This window comes from Bombyx mori, chromosome 18, assembly GCF_030269925.1.
Source record: "Bombyx mori chromosome 18, ASM3026992v2".
NCBI classification, from domain to species: Eukaryota; Metazoa; Arthropoda; class Insecta; order Lepidoptera; family Bombycidae; genus Bombyx; species Bombyx mori.
The window spans coordinates 12,944,794-12,968,904 of NC_085124.1; the positions used below are offsets into that span (position 1 = coordinate 12,944,794).

The 24,111-nt window shown below is 35.7% G+C and overlaps 2 protein-coding genes across 12 annotated transcripts in view; one reads left to right on the top strand and one right to left on the bottom strand.

The window, feature by feature from the left end:
* Positions 1–306: 306 nt before the first annotated feature.
* Positions 307–20,733, bottom strand: LOC101736143 (uncharacterized). Of its 10 annotated transcripts, XM_062673767.1 has the most exons (6): positions 13,704–15,021; positions 12,656–12,816; positions 11,145–11,250; positions 9,199–9,384; positions 7,650–7,803; positions 307–5,213 (listed from the first exon to the last, which is right to left on the bottom strand). In XM_062673767.1, exons 3-6 carry the CDS (start codon positions 11,223–11,225, stop codon positions 5,116–5,118), a joined length of 519 nt encoding a protein of 172 aa, XP_062529751.1. In that variant the 5' UTR covers positions 11,226–11,250; positions 12,656–12,816; positions 13,704–15,021; the 3' UTR covers positions 307–5,115. The 10 variants fall into 10 exon arrangements, with proteins under 10 accessions (XP_062529751.1, XP_037873112.1, XP_037873113.1 ...); XM_038017184.2 differs by lacking the exons at positions 12,656–12,816; positions 13,704–15,021 and adding an exon at positions 20,527–20,733; XM_038017185.2 differs by lacking the exons at positions 12,656–12,816; positions 13,704–15,021 and adding an exon at positions 20,586–20,730.
* Positions 20,137–24,111, top strand: part of LOC101736278 (uncharacterized) — a 33,578-nt gene continuing 29,603 nt past the window's right edge. Inside the window, exon 1 of one of the 2 annotated variants that reach the window (XM_021349291.3) lies at positions 20,137–20,242. The gene's annotated coding sequence lies outside the window, so the exon portion shown is untranslated. Of the gene's footprint in view, positions 20,243–21,027; positions 21,363–24,111 lie in introns of those variants that run through there. The other variant, XM_021349293.3, reaches the window with a different exon arrangement.

Genomic DNA, 24,111 nt, shown 5'->3' on the forward strand with positions numbered 1-24,111 from the left:
ATAATAATAATATACCAAGAAACAGCTATTTATATGAATATTAATAAAAAGAAGGAGAAAGAGAAAATTATTGTACACTACTCGCTTGTGTATGCGACTGTCGCGCCTGCGCACGTCTCATTTAACGGTTTTATTCCACGCACTTTTTTCCACGGATTTTTTCTTACGGTTTTACTATCACATTTTTTTCAGTTCGGTCGCGCAGCAAAATCCCTATCCCCTCCCCAAGCCTGCCGTAAGGAAATTCGTTCAAATTATATTCTACGTGTATTGGGTTTTATGCAATAATAGTCACTAAAACACAAATTAATTTCAAACAAAGCACCATTTAATAGCATTTACAACATCAATAACATGTTTTTTTTTCTTCTTATATACTAATTCTTAACTGAGTGCGTGGTTGAGGCATGGATACATATTTAAAAAAACGTAATTATATCTTAGCTTAAGACTTGCATGTATGCGATCCATTGAACGCCCCGAGTATGAGATAAATTAGTGGAAATTCGGAATTTTACCCATCGGATTTACTGGATATTTTTCAACAGGGACCCATCCATCGTCAATGACTGAATTGTGTACAATAATATGGAATACTCTAGAATGAACGAACAATAAAAGACTTAATTGGCTTTTCTGTAATATAATGAGAAAACAACATTTAAAGCCCTTAATCTCTTTTTTTAATTAATAGGTATTTTAAACATTATTATTATTAGATATATTATGCAAAACTTAACTATTTCCTTCAACGAATGACAGACTGATCAGTCAGACCGCCTAATAATAATCTTTTTTTTTTAAACTAAAGAGTTTTAAAGGTGCGTTACATGTGTGTTTGCAAATTTCGTTTTCATTATCATCACTAACATCGAACTCACCTGATCGATGAGACATTAAAGTCCTTATTAAATGTTGAGAAATTTACAGTTTTATTACAAATAAACATGAATGCAATTTAATAAGGCGCATACATACTTGGACATGTCGAAATTTTGCGACTTACGCAAAATTAATTCTCACATAAATAGCATTTTTAAGTTAGAATTGTGTATTTCTAAACCCAATTGGATGTTATTTATCGCTTATATTTTGATTTAACAAACTAATTTGACACGTAAATGTGGATTAATACATATCGACGCTTGAAAGGCAAACGTGACTAAGCGACAATAACTGTTTTATACATAAATGATAGGCAATAACCATATTCGATACGCAAAAAAAAAATATATTACTAAGTCTATTAAAATCATTTCAATCATTCAGCTAGATTCGTTAAAATAGATTTTTTTTTAGGTATTTCAACTTTAAATTAGTGTACTGTATAGTTCACGCATTGTCACTTAGTCACGTTTGCCTTTCAAGCGTCGATATATTTCCACACTAAGTTGCTACTTTCACTACGGAGAAAAAGCTCTCTTCAAACCAAGCCGAAACGTGGCTTAGGTTTCAACAATGTAAATCACTTTAAAAAATATCAAAATTCAAGTCGTAATTAGTAATTTCATACAAAAATTAATTATTTGTTTTAATTATTCCATGACAGCCCTGAACTAATCCAACAAGAGTACCGTTAGGCCTCTCATTCTGTTAGACACATCGGAACGGGCTGGACAATAATAAACTCGTTCGACTCATTTTAATAATTGAATTCGACACAAAATTCAACCATATTACTAAGATCATAGGGCTCAAAAATATCTGCAAATTTCAAAACAATTACGTCGAACAATAATACTAAATTTCAACTTTATTGCAAACACAAAAGAAGCTGTTTCTGTTTATTTCAATCAGTTCGGAGAGCCCGCCCGACTAAGCCGGTCGCTATTTTGGGATCTTCCAATAGTTTGTACTGAGGTAATTAAAGTTATCACTTATATCTATGTATTAGAATATATCTATAATATAGATCCTGTATACAATCAAAATCCACTGGGTGGCGGCATACATTTCTTAATAATTAAATTTAAGTTCCCTTAACAAATTCATAGAACTTTAATCAAACTACCTTCAAGCCAATTTTATTTTTCTAAAACATTTATTTGCTTTAAAAATGTTTGCAAAAAATATTATTTTTCTATGAAAATAATCTTAAAATATATTTTACATTTCTGAAACATTGAAATTCGAGGTACCCACGTAACTAAAAAAAAAAAAACATTAAGACAGTATTTATATAATAATTATTGAGGTAGTAAAATAAAGCAGCTGCTTTTTTTTTTAATATTAATCATAAATGCGAAAGTGATTGCTCTCGTCTCTGGGAACAAAATTATTTATTTCAGAAACAAGTCCATATGTGTACATAGATAGAATGATTGAAATATATTTAAAATTAACATTTACACATCATCAATTAAAAAAATTTAAAAATATACTATATAATATTATGTATATCGACGCTTGAAAGGCAAACAGAACTAAGCGACAATAACTGCTTTATACATAAATGATAGGCAATAACCATATTTGATGCGCAAAAAAATGTATATTTCTAGGTCTATTAAAATCATTTCAATCCTACAGCTACTAGCTAGATTCTACTACAGCTAGATTCGTTAAAATAAATTTTGTTTTCAGGTATTTCAACTTTAAATAAGTCTACTGTAAACTTCATGCATTGTCGCTTAGTCACGTTTGCCTTTCAAGCGTCGATATGATTAAAAATAATTATCAGTTAAAAACGTTGATAAATATTCATATCGAGAGGTGAAAGGCTATTTTAGTTTAAGCCACATTTTGCTTAACACGCGTTATTTATCTTTGTAATGAAAGGTACGTTTTATTACAACAAGTATCAAAAGTATGTTTTTAATTGAACATCAATTAAGTTTACCGCGTTCAAACAGCTGAAGAAGTGTTTTTTTTTTTCCTTGTAGGCAGACGAGCGTACGGCCCACCTGATGGTGAGTGGTTACCGTCGCCCATGGACTTCAGCAATGCCAGGGGCAGAGCCAAGCCGCTGCCTACCACTTAATACTCTCCACAAGCCTCGTTTTTGTCATGATATTTTTTTCCAAATTTACCACTTTTAATGTCTCTTCTGTAAAGTTGTAAAAATGTTGCTTAAGCCGACCAGCCTTTCACCCGTCGATATTTAATGCTGACACGTCTTATACTGTGCGGCTCGATCACCTCCGACAATGTGCGCGAATCAAAAGTAACATCATTATTGTATCATACTAAATTAATTTCTTATTCTCGTCACTAAATCGATACAAGAATAAAACTGTCATTAAACAAAAATTAAGTTTTTTTACAAACAAATATGGATACAATTACAGTACGGTGCAAGCAATCATAGTAATATCATTATTATATCAAATTGGGTTAGACCCACATATTTACAGTTTCGACTAGATTTACAGGGTTTATTTAAAATACATATACAAGAAAAACGTTCATATTGATCGTCCTTGTTCATTGAGACATTCGACCTCAGATCTCAAAGTAAATGGTATATTAGATATCATAAATACTTTATAAAACATAGGGCTGTGAAGATACTAACGTTATCGTCAACGGCTATACATTTTTGAAACATGAGTTTATAAAAATATATTATTATATTAATATGTTAATAAAATGACATTTGGAATAAATTTCAATTGCGCGTTATCTATATTTGGCTCTTTTGGTTGACAAGGTGTGACAACCCTGTCAGTCCCCTCACTACGGAGCTAGCGCCATTTGTCCTTAGTTCTTCTATACGATCAATTAAATGAACCTTTCCCAAAGTGGGCGATAACGCCCCTTTTTGGCCGCTACAGGCCTAAAGGGGGACGTTACGAGACCTAGGAAAAAAGGGGGCGTTGTATAGAGGCTTGGGAAGAGATTTGTAATTTCGTCTAGGATAACTCTTAGGTTGGGTTCACACGGCATTGCCCTGCATATTTTCTTTGTATTCGTTGTTTTAACGTACAATCATCTGGGTGTTCGTGCAGTAATTTTCATTCGTGTAAAAACGAACGTGTGAAAGAGACAGAGCTATATACTATGTGCCACTGCCGTTAAAATTCATTCGATTTGCTTGACAAGTCCGTTGAGTATTCATTTAAACGCATAAGCGGCGTACGATTTTTTGCAGTACAAATGACACGCCAATGATTCTATGTACAATGTATGTGCCACTATTCATACCACTAATCATTCGTTAAGACTTATACTGCAGATAAACGTGCAGGACAATGCCTTGTGAACCCAACCTTCGATTAAGCTCTCGCTATAGTGGTATTTAAGTAGGTGAAAAAATTAGGGCGCTAAAAACCAATTTATTCTCAAAGTGACGTACTAGACAAAATAAGTTTGAGAACCTCTGAATTAAATCAAAAAGCTGCCGTCTATTATAAATGTAATGTATTTCAAAATTTGTACTTAAACATTTGCTTTTCTATCACTAGGTTCGCTAGGCGGACTGCTACACATGTCTCTGCATACTACTTTAGTCTGAGCACGCCGCTGACAATATTTTACTTCTAGCTGCTCTTGAGTTGTTAGGTCTCCTTCGGAGGCGCTCGGGCAGCTGTTAGCAAAACCCCACCCTTCCTGGCTGAGCCTTTGCTCGTCCACCTGTCCTGGTGAAACTGGAGAGATCTCCGGGACACCAGTAACCATTCAATCATAATCTATATCTATACTAATATATAAATCTACAGTAGTTTTTACGGATGCTCGGTTAAAACTACTGAACCGTGCATCCGATTGACTTGAAACTCGGTATCCATGTAGAAAATACATGTACTTAATGGATAGACTAATATTTATTAATGTTAATTTTATATACCCAGCGAAGCGGACAGGTACAGCTAGTATATATATATTCGACGTACAAGCTTTACAAGTTCCCACAAAAATATAAATGCCGACAATTGCTTTTTGTATTATACAAGTACTTCATTTGCACACTTTAAGTACGTATCTTTCAAAGAATCAAATATCAAAAATAATTATCCTTTTTTTTTTCTTTCGGAAATCATTTCTGCTTAATGGCAACACTGTATTTGTAACTGGTACGGAGTTAAATACTCGAAAAATATAGCTTCCGTTTTTTTTTTCTTGTTTTTTTTTCAATATTTTCTTTCATAAAACTGTCGAACGTCACATGTAAAGTGTTTACATAAAATCGACCTTGTTCGGATTGCTCATCTCCTGGGAGCTCTGCAGCAGCAGACTGTAGCTGTACACCGCGAGAACGCAATAAGCGATCACACCTGAAATAAAACAAAACTTCCAACAACAACATTTCCTTTTAACAAACATACTTACGTTACCCGTGCTTGTTTTGAAAACAAATGACGATTTGATAAATCAGTTCAGAGGTCAGAGGTCCTTAATGTTTACGTCTGGTTATTTATCACATTATATCAAATGTATATATCGTCTTCTCGCATTAAAACTATACTAGAGGTCCCGCAGTAGTCGAAATTCGACTATAAATAATTGGAATTGTAAGTTTGTACACTATTATGATTGTATTTTATACTTCTATAATCACAAATTTCGCCAATACTACACTATAAAAAATATTAACAAAGACAAACAATATTTAATCTATTCTCAATTTGACAACAGACGTCAAGAACAAAAGTGTGACAATAAATAATATGCATGCGTGTGTGCATCAAATACATGGTATGTAGTGTGTGTAATGTTTTCTTTATTGATTTAATGTATCTTTTATGCATTATTTTAAAAAAATATTAGCATTGTGCACTTCTTCTCTATATTCTCTATAAGTGTGGGAAATTTCATACTCCTCCGTCCGCGCAATTTTCGTAAAAAGGGATACAAAGTCTTTGCTTCACGTATTAATATATAGATAATCTCAAAACTTACTAATTTTACAGGAGAGTGTTTTAAAGGTTTAACATGTGATATTTTTAATATTAATCATCTTTGCAACCTTTTTTTTTTAACCAGTTACATTATCTGTCTCTTAAAGTAAGATAAAATTATGTATTAATTTTGTTAATATTAATACTAAAAAAAAAACTAAACTACGCTCTTTTGACAGTATTTATGAGAAAAATACTGGTGATTCCAAATGATTCCGCATCTTAACTGAATTTCGATTATTTTAGGAAATATGTACACTTTTAACGCGAAAAGACGATATGAGCTCGGCTCCTTACAGCTACGTGTTTCTTACTGTCCAACCAATGTCGACGAATTTCCTACCCAACTGAGCTATATCAAAGAATTTGCTATCAATTTCAAATTAATATAATACCCGTTTTGCATTAAGCGTTGCAAATTATCATTAAATTCACGTGGTCAAGTAGGGTCACCGTGGTCAGGAGGGGGGCAAAGTCATTTCCGTATTGCACATAACTAACTTAATAACATTATCTAGAAAATTATAAAGCTGAAGGGTTTGTTTGTTTGAACGCGCTAATCTCAGGAACTACTGGTCCGATTTGAAAAATTCTTTCAGTGTTAGATAAGTCATTTATTGAGGAAGGCTATAGGCTATATAACATCACGGTAAAGCCAATACAAGTGGAGCACCAATGAATAATGTTTCAAAATAGTTTAAATAGCTCCTTAACATTCTATAATTCAAAAATATTTTCACTTTCTACGTAAATGAAGTGGGGGTAAAATTTAGCGTTATGCCAAAGTAACTATTCCACGCGGACGGAGTCGCGGGCAAATGCTAGTCTTTTAAACAAAACACAACCTAACTATAAATATATCTCTTGTTTAAGAATCACTCGGACAATAATGATAAAGCGTTTATTTATTTAGCCATCCTCTACCAACTCTATATTATAAAATTCAGTAGGAAGCGGCTTGGTTTTGCCCCTGGTATTGCTGAAGTCCACGGGCGACGGTAGCCACACACAATCAGTTGGGCCGTATGCTCGTCTGCATACAAGGGTAATTAAAAAAGCACAGTTAGCTTCTCCGAAAGACGGTGGGGCCACGAAACCATTACAGTCAGCAGGAGGCCCAATAACCCTGAGTTTTTTATTTATTGCTTTGATAGGTGGACGAGCTCACAGCCCACCTGATGTTAAGTGGTTACTGGAGCCCATAGACATCTACAAAGTAAATGCGCCACCCACCTTGAGATATAAGTTCTAAGATCTCAGTACAGTTACAACGGCTGCCCCCACCCTTCAAACCGAAACGCATTTACTGCTTCACGGCAGAAATAGGCGGGGTGGTGGTACCTACACGTGCGGGCTCACAAGAGGTCCTAGCACCAGTAACAAAGTTTCCAGACTGGGCCAAAATATAGCTGAGGCTTTGTTGTCATAATCTAAATTCTGACCTGACTCGTCTGAGACTATTGAATATGTCACGTTTAAAGCAAAACAAAAACTATTAATTCTATTGTATAAGTGGTTCTTATCAGGTTTTTCTATTTTATCAAATCTCCGATATGCCACTATCATTAATAGATACCGAAAAAAAACTATAATATGATAATAAATAACACACTGAAATGGCGTGTTGTGAAATTCCCAAAACATCGAAAACCGAACCAGAATGAGGGTAGATAGATTTATTCGCTCCTAAAATCCTACCCACAGTTTTCACTCTACTTATAATACCTAAAAACCCTAAGTAATAAAACCCATTAAATAAATAGTATACATAACTGAAAACCAAGAAAATATCACACAATAATAACAACTCACCAAAGGCTAAAACCGCTTCCAGAAACGCCACGAATATTTCAGATCCGGATCCGGAGAATCCGCACAGCACCATGGTTAAGATAATGAACAACAGCGCGCACACGAACAAGACTATCATTGTGTACACCCACACTTTGAGACCGGTTATGTTGCGCTGAAATTTACGGCAAATTTACACGTTATTTTGCGACCCTGCCTTTTGAGTGAGGTACTTCTATCAAAACGGTCACCGTTCCCGCCGAACCCATCGCTTACGACGAAGGGCTCGCCGAGTAAATTAACCCATAGACACAGCCCACTGAGTTTCTCGCCGAATCTTCTTGGTGGGTAGCATTTCCGATCCGATGGTAGATTCTGCGAAGCACTGCTCTTGCTAGGGCCAGTGTTAGCAACACTCCCGGTTTGAGTCCCGAGAGCTCTCAAGGCTATCAGCATAGGTAGGAAAAAAAAAGCGCCTCTAAATCAAGATGACTTAGACTCTATTGAGACTCTTATTCGGTTAACCGTAACGTCATCGTGAAACCAATATCCGCTCTCACTTTTTGGAGATATTGAATGTTACGACCAGATTATTAAGCATTTTTGTATAAAAATCAAAATTGGTTTTGGTATTTTTAGATACTACATCGACGATATGCTAGTTTATGGAGGTCAACGTATGTTCTGTTTTCTATATTGGAACAAACAGCTACAGGATAAAACAAACAGATGGTACCGACTAGAGCGATTCTCGAAAAACCGAATATTATTTAGTTTTATCAAAATCCGTCTTGTATTTTCTTTCAGCTCTATTTCATATTCCATTTTCACGCGATAAATACACCTTCTATTCGCTACTTTGGTCGAACAGATAGCTTATGTTGAACAAACATATGGTAAATATTGTAGTACCTAAATATTTTTTAGATTTAACATGAATTTTATCGATGCCTGCTCTTACGCACCCTTCGCTATTATCCGCTCATATGTCCCGTCACGGTTCACCTGACATGGATTTTATACTACAACGCCTTATCAACTACCACTTGACATGGGCCCACTGTTCCCCCGCCATCTATTTTATTGAAACTTGCCTGTCTCCGTTTGTCTCAGGTCTACTTGTATTTAACTATCTTCCTTCTCTGTAAAATTATCTACCTACTTAAGCCAAAAACAGTAAACAGGTATGCTGCTGTGTTTAGAAGTAAGTTTAGCATCTTCCATCTTGTTATCCTTTGAAATTCTGGCTTAGTTAATGTAATTGCCTGTTTTTATATTGCCATCAAAAAGTAACGAGGTATAAATAATACTATTAGTACCGTGGCGGTGTCTAAATTAAGAAAGAACCAGTGTTTCTGTGAAAATGAAAAATGTTTCACAGAATATATTTTCTGTCTGACAATTCGAAATTAATTTTCACTTCACTGAATCTTTGGCTGGCAAGATGGCGACTACTACTAGGCAGTACTGTGTTCTTTTTTGGTAGAATTTCATTACTAAATCAAATTCCTAACGGCCAGTAAAACGATCTCTCTACAATTTAGGATGATATTTTAATTTAAGAATTTACCTTGAAGATTGAAAACATCAAAATGACAGCCAGCACCAGGTGTATCAAGGAGGCAGCGACTCCGGCAACCGTGACCTTATACCAGGTCGAGTACAAGTGGTCTTCAGCGTCTTCGATGGTACCCATCAGAGCACGGGCGTCCTCGGCACATATCGAACACACGATCACCAGTGCCAATGATAACAACTGGAAGATTATTGATGTCTTATTATTATTTATTACTAGTTGACCCGGCAGACTCCGTAGTGCCTCAATCGATAAATAAAAGATCTAAACTTTTGTATAAAATAAACTTGAAACAAACAAAAGGAATCCGTCCGACGGAGGACAGACACAACAAAGGAAAAACAAAATTGTTATTTTTATTTAATTCCGAGCATTTTCATATTTATCTACCTTTTAAACCTTCCCTGGACTTCCACAAATAATTCAAGACCAAAATTAGCCAAATCGGTCCAGCCGCTCTCGAGTTTTAGCGAGACTAACAAACAGCAATTCATTTTTATATATATAGATGTACAAAGTTTTTATTCTCGATTTTTTTATGAATTTCGGTAAATACTGAAAACCACGGGCCTAAGCCAAGTGGTGTTAGTTCATTTTCAGTTTTAATTTCGTCTGATGTTTCGTCCTGCAAAAAATTCTGAACAATCCGGCACGTATTTAAAATTGTGGCTTTTTTCATGGTAAAAAATATGTTTTTGGGTAAATCTAATAGCTTGATGGAATGCTACTTTGGTATGACTCCAGTACTGGAAAGCACCAGCGGCACAATATAAGCTTTATTAATTTTTATTATTATTATTCCTGCCTATTCTAGTGACCTCGACGGGTCATACTAGATTCACCGGGCGAGTAGGTGAGCTCACGGGGCTCTAACCTGTGGATTATTGATGTTGATAAAGTCTATTGTTACACGATAATGATTTGCTAAACGTTTTCTCTACGAAATGACCTCATTTAATGCATGGTGCACTTTCGAATTTTCAAGTTGAAATGTTCAAAGGTGTTTTTTTATTTTTTTTATTGCTTAGATGTGTGGACGAGCTCACAGCCCACCTGATGTTAAGTGGTTAATGGAGCCCATAGACATCTACAACGTAAATGCGCCACACACCTTGAGATATAGTTCTAAGGTCTCAGTATAGTCACAACGACTGCCCCACCCTTCAAACCGAAACGCATTACTGCTTCACGGCAGAAATAGGCGGGGCGGTAGTACCTACCCGTGCGGACTCACAAGAGGTCCTACCACCAGTGTGACGCAGACAGTGCAGTCGGAAAAGCGTGGGTATTCGTTACTCATAAGCAATCCTTCCTACAAAATCATTTACGTTAGCCTCGTAAAAATACATGTTTTTTTTTTTAAATCAAAATCTGAGCGCTGACCGATTTTTCGAAAATCCTTCAAAGAATCCTTAATCCTTATTTTTTTATTCGAAGAATGAAAATATCCTTGATATTTTCTCAGCGTATAGTTTATTAGAGCAACACCCTATTAGTTTGTGATTAATTTCCATTATTATTTTATACTGTAATTAATTTTCAAGTCGTCGTGGCCTGCGGAATAAGACGTCCGATGCAATCGTATTTAGCGATGCAACTGTGCCGGTGTTCGAATCCCAAAGGCAGGTACCAATTTTTCTGATCAAATACGTACTTAACGAATGTTCACGAATGACCTCCAAAGTGAAGGAATAAAATCATGTACTAAAAATCCTCAAAACTTATAATCAGCCTGCAAACCCCTGAAAACTGAGACTTAGAACCCATGTTTTAATGTGGGTGGCCGAATTTACGTTTCTGATGTCCATGGGCTCCGGTGACCACTAAACACCAGATGGGCAATGTGAGCCAATCCGTCTTAGTAATGTAAAAAAACACACACACACACACACACAAATTGGCCGAATAAAATTTATAAACACCTAGTTGTGTAAACTCACCAATTGTAATGAACCAATTAGTTTTGAACCAGTCTCGAGTCCCCAGCAGCAACAAAACGAAGTCACGTGAGGTGGACTCATTTTGTTCAAGTTTTTAAAGACGCTTCTGAAATTGATATTAATTTAAATAAATGACGTATGTACACATCTGTTTACACTGAAGATTGTACATTAAAATTGGTCATTTTACGAACATATTTTTCGCACCTTGATGATGGTAATAGGGAAAATGTCGGTTATGCTGTTATTTAAAATAACCTATCGGCTTCAAAGAAGTTCGTAAGTTTTCCTCTCGGACCATTAAGGAAATTCTTAATGGAACGTTAAATATTTTTAATAGCGATGTAGTGATGTGAAAAATTACCAACCAATTATATTTCAGACAACAACGTTCGTACGCTATTCAAATTTGAATATGAAACATTCTCGCCAAAGAGAATTGTTGCGACAAAACTTCTAAATATAAAAAACTTAGCTTAATATATTCATCTATACTAATATATAAATCTACAATTGTTTTTACGGATGTTCCGTTATAACTACTGAACCGTGTATCCGATTGAATTGAAACTTGGTATCCATGTAGAAAATATATGTAATTAATGGATAGGCTAATTTATATGAGTGTTGGAGTCCCTAATAATAATGACAATAAATAATAATGTTAATTTTAAATGCCCAGCGAAGCGGGCGATTACGGCTAGTCATGTAAAGTTTTTGTTTTTAATAATTTAAAACTTCGAATGAATTTTGGACGTTCGAAGGAGTTTGAACACCGTCCTTTTTCGCTCTTCAATGATATCAAGCGTTCATTGTTTGTTTACCAGTGTTCTAATTCTTTCATTCAGATTTTAAATTCAAATCTATCTATTCGATCCGTAAAAAACTAATATACGTATGGTATTGTGCCAAAGTGACAAAAACACTTTTAGAAGTATGTATAACCTTTGTAGTGTTTTTTTCCCTGGTCGTAAAACGTACTGAAATATGAAGATAGTGGTGTTATTGAAAATTTGAAACATCTCCAACTTTATGTTCGCTATGAAAACAGTTTTTTATGTTGATGATGATGAATTGATGAGTTTGTATTAATCTCCATAATTCGTGATGTTGCTACCGCGCTCGGTAAAAATTCACGATAATTAAAAAAAGAATCGTTTTTATTCTTCTTCTTGTTCTTTGTCGTTTCCTCATTACTGAGGGTCGTGACCACCTTGGTCCAGTTTTTGCACCAGCTTCCTCCAATGCTGCCTGCATTCGGCCTGCTTAATGGCGCCCGGGACGCTGGTGTTTGTGGCCTCCTTGATAAATGTGAATAATCTAATAATAGACTAATAAAAATATCGTTTTATTAGTCTGTGCAAATAATTGGTAAATGGTGCCTTCTTGGAAAAGATAAAGCAAATATGCATATTGTTTATTTTCTATAGCAAATATGTAAATACAAAATATTGTATACATATCACATTAGTTTCAAAGCGTTTAATTTGACTTACGGGTCTGTTTGGTACCTGATAAATTTAGTGTCTTTGGGAGGTAACGACAAAGGGAAGATCTTCCATCGAGCGAGTGAAATAGCTTGGTAGACCGACGACGCGACGGTCCGAATCTTATTGTTCGGAACTTGTATATAAGTAAGCTTATCTTGAAAATGTTAGCGAGATTCAGGCATCTGTCAAATATTTTATGTATCATAACTACTACCAAATCTTAAACCTTAAGCAGTAGGTAGTTACATAGTTATACCAAGCATTTATTGATCTAGTTTGCAAAACGATGCATATAGCTTTCGAAAATTAATTAATTCAATCAGATTGACTCAATTTTATTGCATAACAACGTCCCCTTCGAACTGGAACGCAAGAGGCGTGGTTCGGCTTCACCCGTGTACCATAAATACCACTAAGGAAAAATGTCTAAAGTCTGCCCACTGAGTTTCTCGCCGGATCTCCTCAGTGGGTCGCGTTTCCGACCCGGTAGTAGATTCTGCGAAGCACTGCTCTTGCTAGGGTCAGTGTTAGCGTCACTCCGGTTTGAGCCCAGTAAACTCACCTACTAGTTAAGGTTACGCTGAAATAGCCATGAGAGGCTATCAGGCTAGGTAGGAAAAAAACTATAAAGTCAGAATTGGATCCGCCTTTCTACGCTGCTCGAACAACATGGATTGAAACGCTATGCATTTGGATCAACGAGACAGACAATGAACGACGAATAAATAATCAGTACATTTCAGTTGTACCATATGGTTAATATCTTTCACATTAGTGAATCCAAGCCTGGCTTCACTATAATATAACTAAAACAATTCGGGCGTAATCTATAGTAAGTTTCTGATACTATAAAGCGTTTAAAGTGTCAAACAATAGCCATTTTAGAATTAGAGCTCCTATTGGTTAAAAAAGAAAAGCTAAGGAATTTATTGCCGGAATAAAAATAAAAACACGGGTCTCAATAAAACGCTACTAAAACTATAATATTTTTCTAAACCAAGCCTCCCGTATGTTTCTACAAACAGTTTCTTTGCATTCAACAGTCAAATTTGAAAGTTGTTCTACATACTTCGCTTGCGAATTTGTAGGCACGTGTACGTGACATGTAATCTTAAACAGAACGAGAACAGACTACATTATGTGTTTTCAATTTAACTTGCTGATATTTTTAGTCTTCGAACGAACATTGTATTGAGAATCAAGGTCAAACACAAATCCAGTGCCAATATTTTTTATTCACATTTATCATACTCATGGCGAGTTTATCTGTAACGTAATTTATCAAGTTTTATTAGAATTAAGCGCAGGCAGAGTGCTAAGACGCCTAAGACGCATCGAATAACAAACACATTTTACGTAAATTACAAAGTTAATTGTGGGACAGAAACTTATTTAATGTTAGAGTTGGTCAATGGCGGGAACCCGATTTTTTTTTCGGTTTGCTCCCCTAGGCAGGGAAATGTGTATCTTAAACAGCCAAGTCAGTATTTTGTTGCAAATGGGTATGGTTTAAAAAAAACTATCTTATTGCAACGTTACAAAATTAGTAAAATATTTATTTTTCCAAATAATACTGAAATTTTTGCCGTACGAATTTTAAAACTGAACATGACGTAATTTTATTAGGACGACCTCGTGCCTACATTAGTCTGCGTTTTCTGTTTATTCGCGGAACACGTGAGCTCGTTATTAAAGTGTTTGAACTGGGCTTAGAATATCTCACATTCCATAGACTAGAGGCAGTAATAAGCCATATGGCACTAACCATTAAGGAAGTAACTGTGAGATAAACTAAGAATTCTCTATTGTTTCATCTTTAGAAAACTTCATTATGATATCACTTTTTGCAGGGAGGAATGACATACTTGGTGCCGAATGAAATTTATGCATTCTTTACGTATTTACAAGGATGAACATCAAGAACGGACACGTACAATATTTCTAAATATTCTGAAACATAAGCTATCATTTATCGTAACATAGTATCCTGCTGATCGTACAAAAACAAAACATGTGTTCACTAGTATTCACAATTATTATCAACGACTTACAAATTTCTTTTCTTATTGCCTTTGTAGATGAGCACCCCACCTGACGGTGAGTGGTTACCGCCGCCCATGGACTTCAGCAATGCCAGGGGCAGAGCCAAGCCGCTGCCTACAATTAAGTACTCTCCACAAGCCTCCTCTGAAGACATGACGAGGCTCGAGAAACACCGCGGAGGGGAGCTCATTCCACAGCCGGATGGTATGTGGCAAAAAGATCTCTGGAAACGCACTGGATGAACTCAGTGGCTCCAGGTAATATGGATGAACTCTACTCCGGTGGGGGGCGTGCAATGGTAAAAATGAGATGATGGGATCATCTCAATCAATTCCTCAGAACACTCCCCATGGAATATACGGTAAAAAACACAGAGAGAAACGAAATCTTTCCGCAGACCCAGAGGTTCTAAACAATCTGTGAGAATCGGAATATCGACAATCCGAACGGCCCTCTCCTGTATGGAGTCAAATGGAAGTAGCTGGTACTTGGAAGCCCTGGCCCAGAGGTGTGAGCAGTGCTCCACGTGAGACTGGACTTATGCTTTATAGAGCAAAGGACAAAAAATTAATATTCATAACAGGTATATTAATATAATGATGAAAGTACCTTCAGTGTGGTGTATTTAATAACCACTAGGGATTCTAATTAAACTATCTCTCATTTAAATGTTTTGAAAACTTATCAACTCTGGAAATTTTCAGTCCATTACTTTTACAATATTGTTTGGCACTAAAAGTAACTGATGGCCAGTGCAGGCAGCCTTAGAACTGGGATATAGTTTATAGGCCTCAACTATCTTACTCAAATTTGTAAAAGCTGGAAAAACCTTCAAACTTAATATACTAATTGTTGTCGATGCGCAAAAAAATATATATTTCTAGGTCTATTAAAATCATTTCAATCCTACAGTTACTAGCTAGATTCTACTACAGCTGGATTCGTTAAAATAAATTTTGTTTTCAGGTATTTCAACTTTAAATTAGTCTACTGTAAAGTTCACGCATTGTCGCTTAGTCACGTTTGCCTTTCAAGCGTCGATATATTTTCATTTAATTATGAACTTTTTATACTTCATATCTCCATCCCGCTATGCGGAGTCAATACAGCATGCCCTCATTTTCCATTCTGACCTTTCATATGTCACCTCTGCACTCACATTCTTCTCTCTCTCATATCCTCTTGCACACAGGATGGCCCCTCCTCATATTACTATCTACACTCTGACCTATACTTATTTTATCATAACCAGTGATTTCAATAATTTAGTCACTGCGTTCATCAAAAATAATAAATGGAGTTTAAACCATAAAAATAATATATCATTGATTCATAAAAATTTATGAAAATACTGTTCGAAGTATCAAAAGTAACACTAACAGTTGAGTATTTACATTTCATGGATCCTCTACTGAATACATTTTGGGGGCTATATTAAATGACAATTGTTATTTTCAAATGAAGAGACTATTTAAACATTTCCTCAGCAGCACATAAAGCTAAAATTTTACTGTCTGATTATGACTAAATGTTTTTGTTAAACGATTAATATACTGCACTATATACAGTATAGCTCTGCAGCAGGTCATCAATATTTTCAAGGCTAACACTGGACATAAATATGTATTATACCAGACAAGCCACTACCCCTGATTCACAATTAAATAATACAGTTCTGTTACAAATCTTATTATTATTGCTGCCAATGAATATACAGCCTAGGAATTCTAAAAATATTGACAAGTCAGGGGGGACAATTGTGTTAGCAATTCCTCCCAAGTGGACCCGTGAGCTCACAAACCAGTCAGTGAGCAATTGGGATAGCTCCTTAGGCTAGAAGAACTTAGGTGAGGAAAAAAGCTGATGATTTGCTTAAATAAAAATACCATAAGAACAAAAGCCGGCATCTTTTAAGTTAGTTTCCAGCCTGTTAATAGAAATACAACAACATAAAAAAGTTTTTTTTAGAAAAACCTATTTTTTAAGTTTTTAAAAGAAAGTTTGCACAACAATACACATTGCACCGTGATTGATGAGACTGTAAATGAGAAATTAAAACCTAATCTTTGTTTGATTTACCTTTCAGTAATGTAATTGCTACTGACTCTAAAATAAACTAAATTAATATAATAAACAGGTAAATTTTAAAATAAATGCAAGTGTTGTGATCACTGAAGAATACATCTCATATTGCTTTAGTTTTAGTTTCTATATGCTACTATATATTACATATGTAGCAGCATAGTCTCATGAAGAAAGATATTATTATGTGTTTAATACTTCAAACCATCCTACCTAACTTAATAGTCATCCGGAACACATTTACACTACAACATTTCCTATTGACTAGGGTCTCTACCATGGGGTCAGCACTTCTCAATGAATCTTAAATAATAGGTATTAATAAGAAGTCACGGTCATGTAACATCATCATGCATGTAATAGGTATCCTTGTTTTCTTACTTAAAGTCTTAAGCGTGTGGAAAAACCTTATTTAGTTTATCCTAATTATTACCGGAAGAAAAGGATAGGGGGAAAACAACAGTTCATTCTTCATTTATGAATTAAGTTTAATTTTCGTTTTCATTATTAAACGATTTTTTTAATACAAAACTTTTACGAAATACATACTCACAGTATTAAAAGGCCAATCGACGCAAATTATTTCGCTATGATATTACACTGAGCCACTTATAACGCAGTATAACAGTAAAGAGTTTAATGTAAACACGTTTAATAGCGTCAACGTTATCCAAAAAAGAATAATAAGCGTATTATTTAAATAGAAAAGTAATCTGATGTTTACGTATGTATCACAGAAATACTACGTATGTGTGCGTGTTTAGTAAAAACAAATACAATCACTCTAACATATCACCATTTTTATTATTGGTAATTTTAAATGACTATCACTATGCTATGCGTGTAATTTGTACCTATGGTACGCGATTGGTACCGGTAAAATGGGGCGATTAGGGATTGAGAGGCGAATCGGGAAAAAACCGGGAAAATCTTTCGACGCTCAATATAAGTTTTATATTCGTTGCAAAATCCTCCATTTTTTGTAGTTTAATAGTAGAATGTTGAAAGTTCATAAAACAACTCTGAATATGCATGATAATAGCTGCTAACTTATAAAAAATCGCGTTTCAAATTAACTTCCTGTGGTGGTAATTATTTTAGTGCTAGAAACTTTGCTCTCTTTTATTTATTTGATAATAATAGAAGACGACTATGATTTATAAACGTTATTTAGTGTTTGAACCAGCATATATATTAAAGGTAAGTCTCAGTTGTTATTGGTTTTAATGTATTTGATTAAATAAAAATACATGTACAAATCTGTTGTTTTTGGGGATATTAGGGATGTCTTAGGTACAAATAACAACGAAAAAGGGGTCAATTGGGATGAGAATACGTGAAATGGAAACGACCTAAGTATAAATAGGTACAGGTTTGTAGGGTTGTCTATGTAGTTATAACAATATTTTTTAAATTTGTTGGTAAAACCTGGTTTATTCGAAGCGAAATTGGGAATAAGTCTTTAGTTGAAATAGAAAAGCAATTTAATATAAGTAAGTAGATTTTGCAGAGACATGTAACAAGATCAATGAAATCTCAAGGTGGACAAAAATGTCTAAGTAATACATAATAAAATATTTAATATTTGTTCAGAGTGGGGGTATTCATCTGATTAATCCATGGAATAACCGACACACCTAATCTCTTAACCCAGATAGAAATATCAGCCCCTAAGTACTTACCAATAACGGAGAAATATAAACCGTTTCTAAGAAAGCCCACTATACATGTTTAAATATATATACATATTTGTTGTTAATGCACTGTCGATTGCACCTATAATTGAGGTGATGTCTGCCATGTACTTTTGTCAGTTTTTCAATTTTTTTTATTGATGATCACTTTGTTGGTGCAACTAAATAAATAAATAAATTAAAACTATATATAAAAATAAAAGTAGTGCCAACCCTAGCAAATTTCTCATTTCGTCCCAATTAACCGCAATTTTCGGGTAAATAGGGATTACACCTATTTTTGCATTTTTTGCTTAAACTGGAATGCTAGTTACATAATTTTAAATTAGACAACAAAGATGCCCCCAAGACTCAATCATTTTGATCCTGATATAGCATTATATACATCAACAACTACCTTAAAATTGCTCATAAAGTTGGAATTTGTCCCTAATCGCCCCATTTTACGGTACGCATACGTAATTACATTTACGTAGGTACTACGTCAGTGTGACCATCTCTAAGCTATAGATCCTGCCTTACTTTAGTTGAAAACATGCCAAATCCTGTCAACGTCTGTAGTAAAAAATGCCTAATTAATGCCAACTTTATTAACCGTTGTAATAAAGCAAGAAAAGTAAAAATACAGGAGTTTCATATTTTCACATACGCTCTTTCGTATTTTCGCTTCATCACCAGTACCAATAATAATAAGTATCGCCCAAGAAATTACTCTAACAAGATATTATCCCCTTAAAATCTAAATCGAATCTCTCGAATATATTAAGTGTATAATCTATGATCGAATCTATCTATAAGTATGTCTCTATGACTCAGTGTTGCCAGATGACCGTGTGAATTTTCCCCCAACTTTTTTCGAAACCCCCCCGAAAATAGGCTTTTTGAAGAAAAAAACCCCAAAACAGTTTTTTACTTATTTTAAAGAAGAAACAAAAAACCAAAAGGGTTCTTTTATTTTTTAATCAAGCTGTCCCTATAAATTCAACCATCTCTAAACAATTATTACAATCATATTCACTTTCGTTATTATTATTTAAAGCATACACGTTTTCGAAGTTAAAGATATTTAACATGTCCGATGTGGAAACAAAATTTATGCATCTATTTGGCAGTGAAAATCGAATCCTGAGAACCGCTTCGGTAGTTTCTATTGCCATTTGGTTGCTTAATTTGTTCTTTATAATATTGACTTATGAATAGTATGGTAGATTATAAATTATTATTCTAATAGTATAATTGCGAATTGTGTTTGTGGATGAATTATTGATAATCAAAAACCTCCGAAATTTCTCCCAATTAACTTTTCCTCCCGAATGTCCCCTCCAAAGAATCTTTCCCCCCCAAGGTCGAAAACCCCCCCGAATTTGCAGGGAATCCCCCCCATCTGGCAACTGTGCTATGACTGATTAAATTCTTATTAACTCCATGATTGAAATATAAACCGTAAATTCGTGTTTATGAATACTCTTTCAAGATTATCAACTTTCTAAGCAAAGTTTTAAAGTTGTTAATTGAATGTGATACGAATATAGCCCAGAAATATGGGGAAATCCCCTACATGCTCACGAAGTATCTTCAGGGTTGTCATTTTTTACATTTTATTGTGTCGCCATAATGAAATTTATTTTCTTTATCCCAATTCCAAATACTTCCAAAAACTGCCAGAAGTTAAGATAAGAGTCCAATCCTGCCAAAATGGCAGGATCCTGCCACATATGGTTACACTGTACTACGTACTGCTACGTAGGTTAATTAATCTAATCTGAATACGCTACTTACCAGGTATCACGTATGTAGTATTTCTAATTTCTAACTAGTCTGTGCAATTCTATTCAAAGGACGTGGGTCGTGGCCCGTGGGCCACTCTCCAATGGAGACTCTCCATACATTGCACGGCTCAGTAAACGAAGTTCAAGGACAGTAATGAAATTAAGTTTAAATAATAAACTATATATCTCTTTTATTATGAATAAATTAAAATCAATATTGTTCATGGGGATACAGAGATATTTAAAAAATAAGATAAGATTTTTAGGTTACTTAAATCATATGATTTGCTGTCAATACACTTACACTTTAACATCATCATCACCTTAAATATTATTTACATTACTATACTTTATCACACAGACCTAATTCAATGAACGCCAAGACTTAATTTTATGCTCAACAAAACGTAATAAGCAGGTAGGTATAATATATCGCAACGCAACACATAATAATATCCACAATGCGCGCGAGTGCGAAAACGACTTGTCAAATGTAAAACGTCAATAAACATTAAGCAAGCGTAGTTTTGTTTTTGCTTATGATCAATAAGTATTGACCAATGTAATGATTTATTCTACGAATTTAATAGTATAAATATAGATTTTTGCTTAGAATATAATGTTTTGTATTAGTTTTAAAATCCAATAGTTAAATATGTTAATATATTTTGCTAGTTTTTTGGAATATAATGTTTTTTTTAAGAAGATTTAATGTAAATTGTTTAAAATCTAAATATATTTTACCTATGGCAACTCCTTCATTATTATCAATGTAGGCTAGTCATGCTAATTTCTTTTTATTTAAGATTTTAATTATAGCACCATGAAATCACCCTTAAATTTTATAAAATGAAATATTTTTTTCTATACATATTTCATTAATGTCCTTGAGAGCACGAGTAGCTGGGCCGAAAATGGCCCATGTCCTTTCAATGAGAATTTTTGGCGGGATGGCGAGGAGTGAAGTTGTGTGGTTTATTTTATTTTGTGTATTTAGTGTTTCTTCGGGTTTAAATGTGTAATAACGGTGATTCATTAACTGTTTAATATCTATAAAAGTGCACAAATGTGGGAAACTGAAACAAGGCCGCTGGACATAACTTATCGGGATCCTCCAAAAAGTCCACTGAAAAAATCTCAGTAAATGACCACCATTTTACTGAGATTATACTTTATCCCATATCATCTCATTTCATTTAATTTCATCCATAATGTCTCAAATTAAACATCTCCATTTCATTTCACTCCATGTTATCATTTTTCATAATAATATAAATTAAAATAAGATATGACTAAAGGTCTTAAATACCAGGTCATAAAATCCCTAAAAAAAATGAATATTCAATAGGGACCTAATAATAATAATATGTTTTATTTATTTATTGCTTAGATGGATGGACGAGCTCACAGCCCACCTGGTGTTAAGTGGTTACTGGAGCCCATAGACATCTACAACGTAAATGCGCCACCCACCTCGAGATATAAGTTCTAAGGTCTCAATATAGTTACAACGGCTACCCCACCCTTCGAACCGAAACACATTACTGCTTCACGGCGGAAATAGGCGGGGTGGTGGTACCTACCCGTGCGGACTCCCAAGAGGTCCTACCACCAGTGATTACGCAAATTATAATTTTGCGGGTTTGGTTTTTATTACACGATGTTATTCCTTCACCGTGAAAGACAATCGTGAACATTTGTTGAGTACGTATTTCATTAATGTTAATAAACATGCTAACACGGTTTATTGTTATTGAAGCAGTTTAGGATTCGAACGTAAATCTGTTTTTGAAAATTTTTTTGGCTGTGTCTTTCGATACCTATACCAATAACGAGATTTCTAAAAACTACCATAGGTAACATCAAAACGCCGGTAGTATTTTCAATTTGAAATTCAACAGAAATCAAGGATATTGTGAGTAAGTTTAATGGTGAAGAGTATAGTTAGTGGTGTCGATTGGAAGAGATCCATGTGCAGTAATGCACGACTGTGGGCTTGATAATGATATGATGATGAGTGAGAGTGTAAGTGAAAGTGTAAGTGAATTAAGCTATTGCATAGCTTTTATCGCGGGCTTTGAGCACGGCGACCGAATCAAGATATTCTGTAACGAAAATAAAACCTAGCACCCCCGATTCGTGTTTATAGAGCGATATTTTCTTAAATCTTCACGATATTTTATTGTTCTTGTTTTTGAAGTGAAACTTCCTTAGACGCATTGAGAGTAAAATTTAATTCGCGACAGATTCGTTGCGGCTAGAGACAAAAGATCCAATTTAGGAAGAGCGAGAGTGAGAAAATAGCGAACCACTCGACCGTGGAGAAAGAAAAGGACAAAGCCAGTTAGGTCGTTGTTTAGTTTAGTGACATCTATTGGATTTCTTATAAACTACACCTCTGCAGACCAACGGTGTGTACAATTTAATTTCTAAAATATTTACAGAGAGCGGTATTTTAAATAAAAGTAATATTTTAAATTATCACTAAAACGATATGAAGAAAATCACAATTCTACACACCGCAAAATAAGTAAAATTTGTTTCACGTTTTAATTTTTAATTTTTTCAGTATGAAAATTTAATTCTTTTGAGACTTTTTGACGGGAACGTGAGGAGTGAAGTTGTGTGATTTGTTTTATTAGGTCTATTTAGTGTTTCTTCAGGTTTAAATCTATCTTCTATCTTCTTATTCTTCTTCTATGTATATAAAAATGAATTGCTATTCGTTAGTCTCGCTAAAACTCGAGAACGGCTGGGCCGATTTGGCTAATTTTGGTCTAGAATTATTTGTGGAAGTCCAGAGAAGGTTTAAAAGGTAGATAAATACGAAAATTCCCGGAATTAAATAAAAATAACAATTTTGTTTGTTGTTGGTCCTTTGATGTGTCTCACCTTTTTTTTTTTTTTTTTTAACGCTGGGGAATCCATTTACGGATACCCGGTCGAGAGGGGTAATAGACCGGGTTATGTCGGACTCCGGCGCCTCCAGAGAAGAAGAGGGAGAAGAGGAGGACCAAAGTCCTCCTCTTCTTCCAATTCCTACCGGGAGACTACGCCTTGAGAAAGGCGCGCGAGGCGCTGCGCGGCGTCTACCACGCAGGACCCGCCCCGCAAAACCGACTACCGACTAAACCCCATCGAGCTCCACCACTCCGACTCCACGAAACCTACGGTACCGCACAATGCGCGCCGCAGGCTCGCCGTCGCCGGTACCCGTCCTGACAATAGGACGGGATCCAATCCCAGGGAAGATCCCGCAGGACGTCGTCTCGGGAGACACCGTGAGTGGCGCATAGGAGCCACCTTGCGCCGCCTCACCACGGAACCGACAGCAGAGCACCGGGCACCCCCGCACCCAGTACCCAACAGTCCCTACGGGAGATTAACGGGAGCATCGTGCCCGCGTCGCCCACCCCGCCTTCTTCGCTGAGGAGCCGAAGAGGGATTCCACTCCCTTTCGCGCTCTTCAGCCTCGCGGAACGCCATGACCAGGTCGCAAAATCTGGCCATGGCCTCCCACGAACTCTCATCCTCTAGCATGCGGGCAATGACAGCCCGCAAGGAGAGGTCCCTCCCCAGCACCGCGATGAGATCTCGCCGCGGGTGCTCCCAACGCGGGCACGCTTCGAGTGCGTGCTGAGCGTCATCATCCGGATGCCCGCACTGGTGACAACCCGGATGTGGCTCTCTCCTGCAAACCCTCCACAGGTACCTCCCGAAGCAGCCATGCCCCGAGAGAACCTGCGTAAGGCGGAAGGAGAGCACGCCGTGTCGCCGATCTGACCATGTCTCCAGCACGGGCACCAGGGCCTCGAGAGTGCGCCGGCGGGTGGCTGAGGTTTGATGAAGTTCCTCCAGCAACCGCTCCCTCCATTTAGCGTACGCCAGA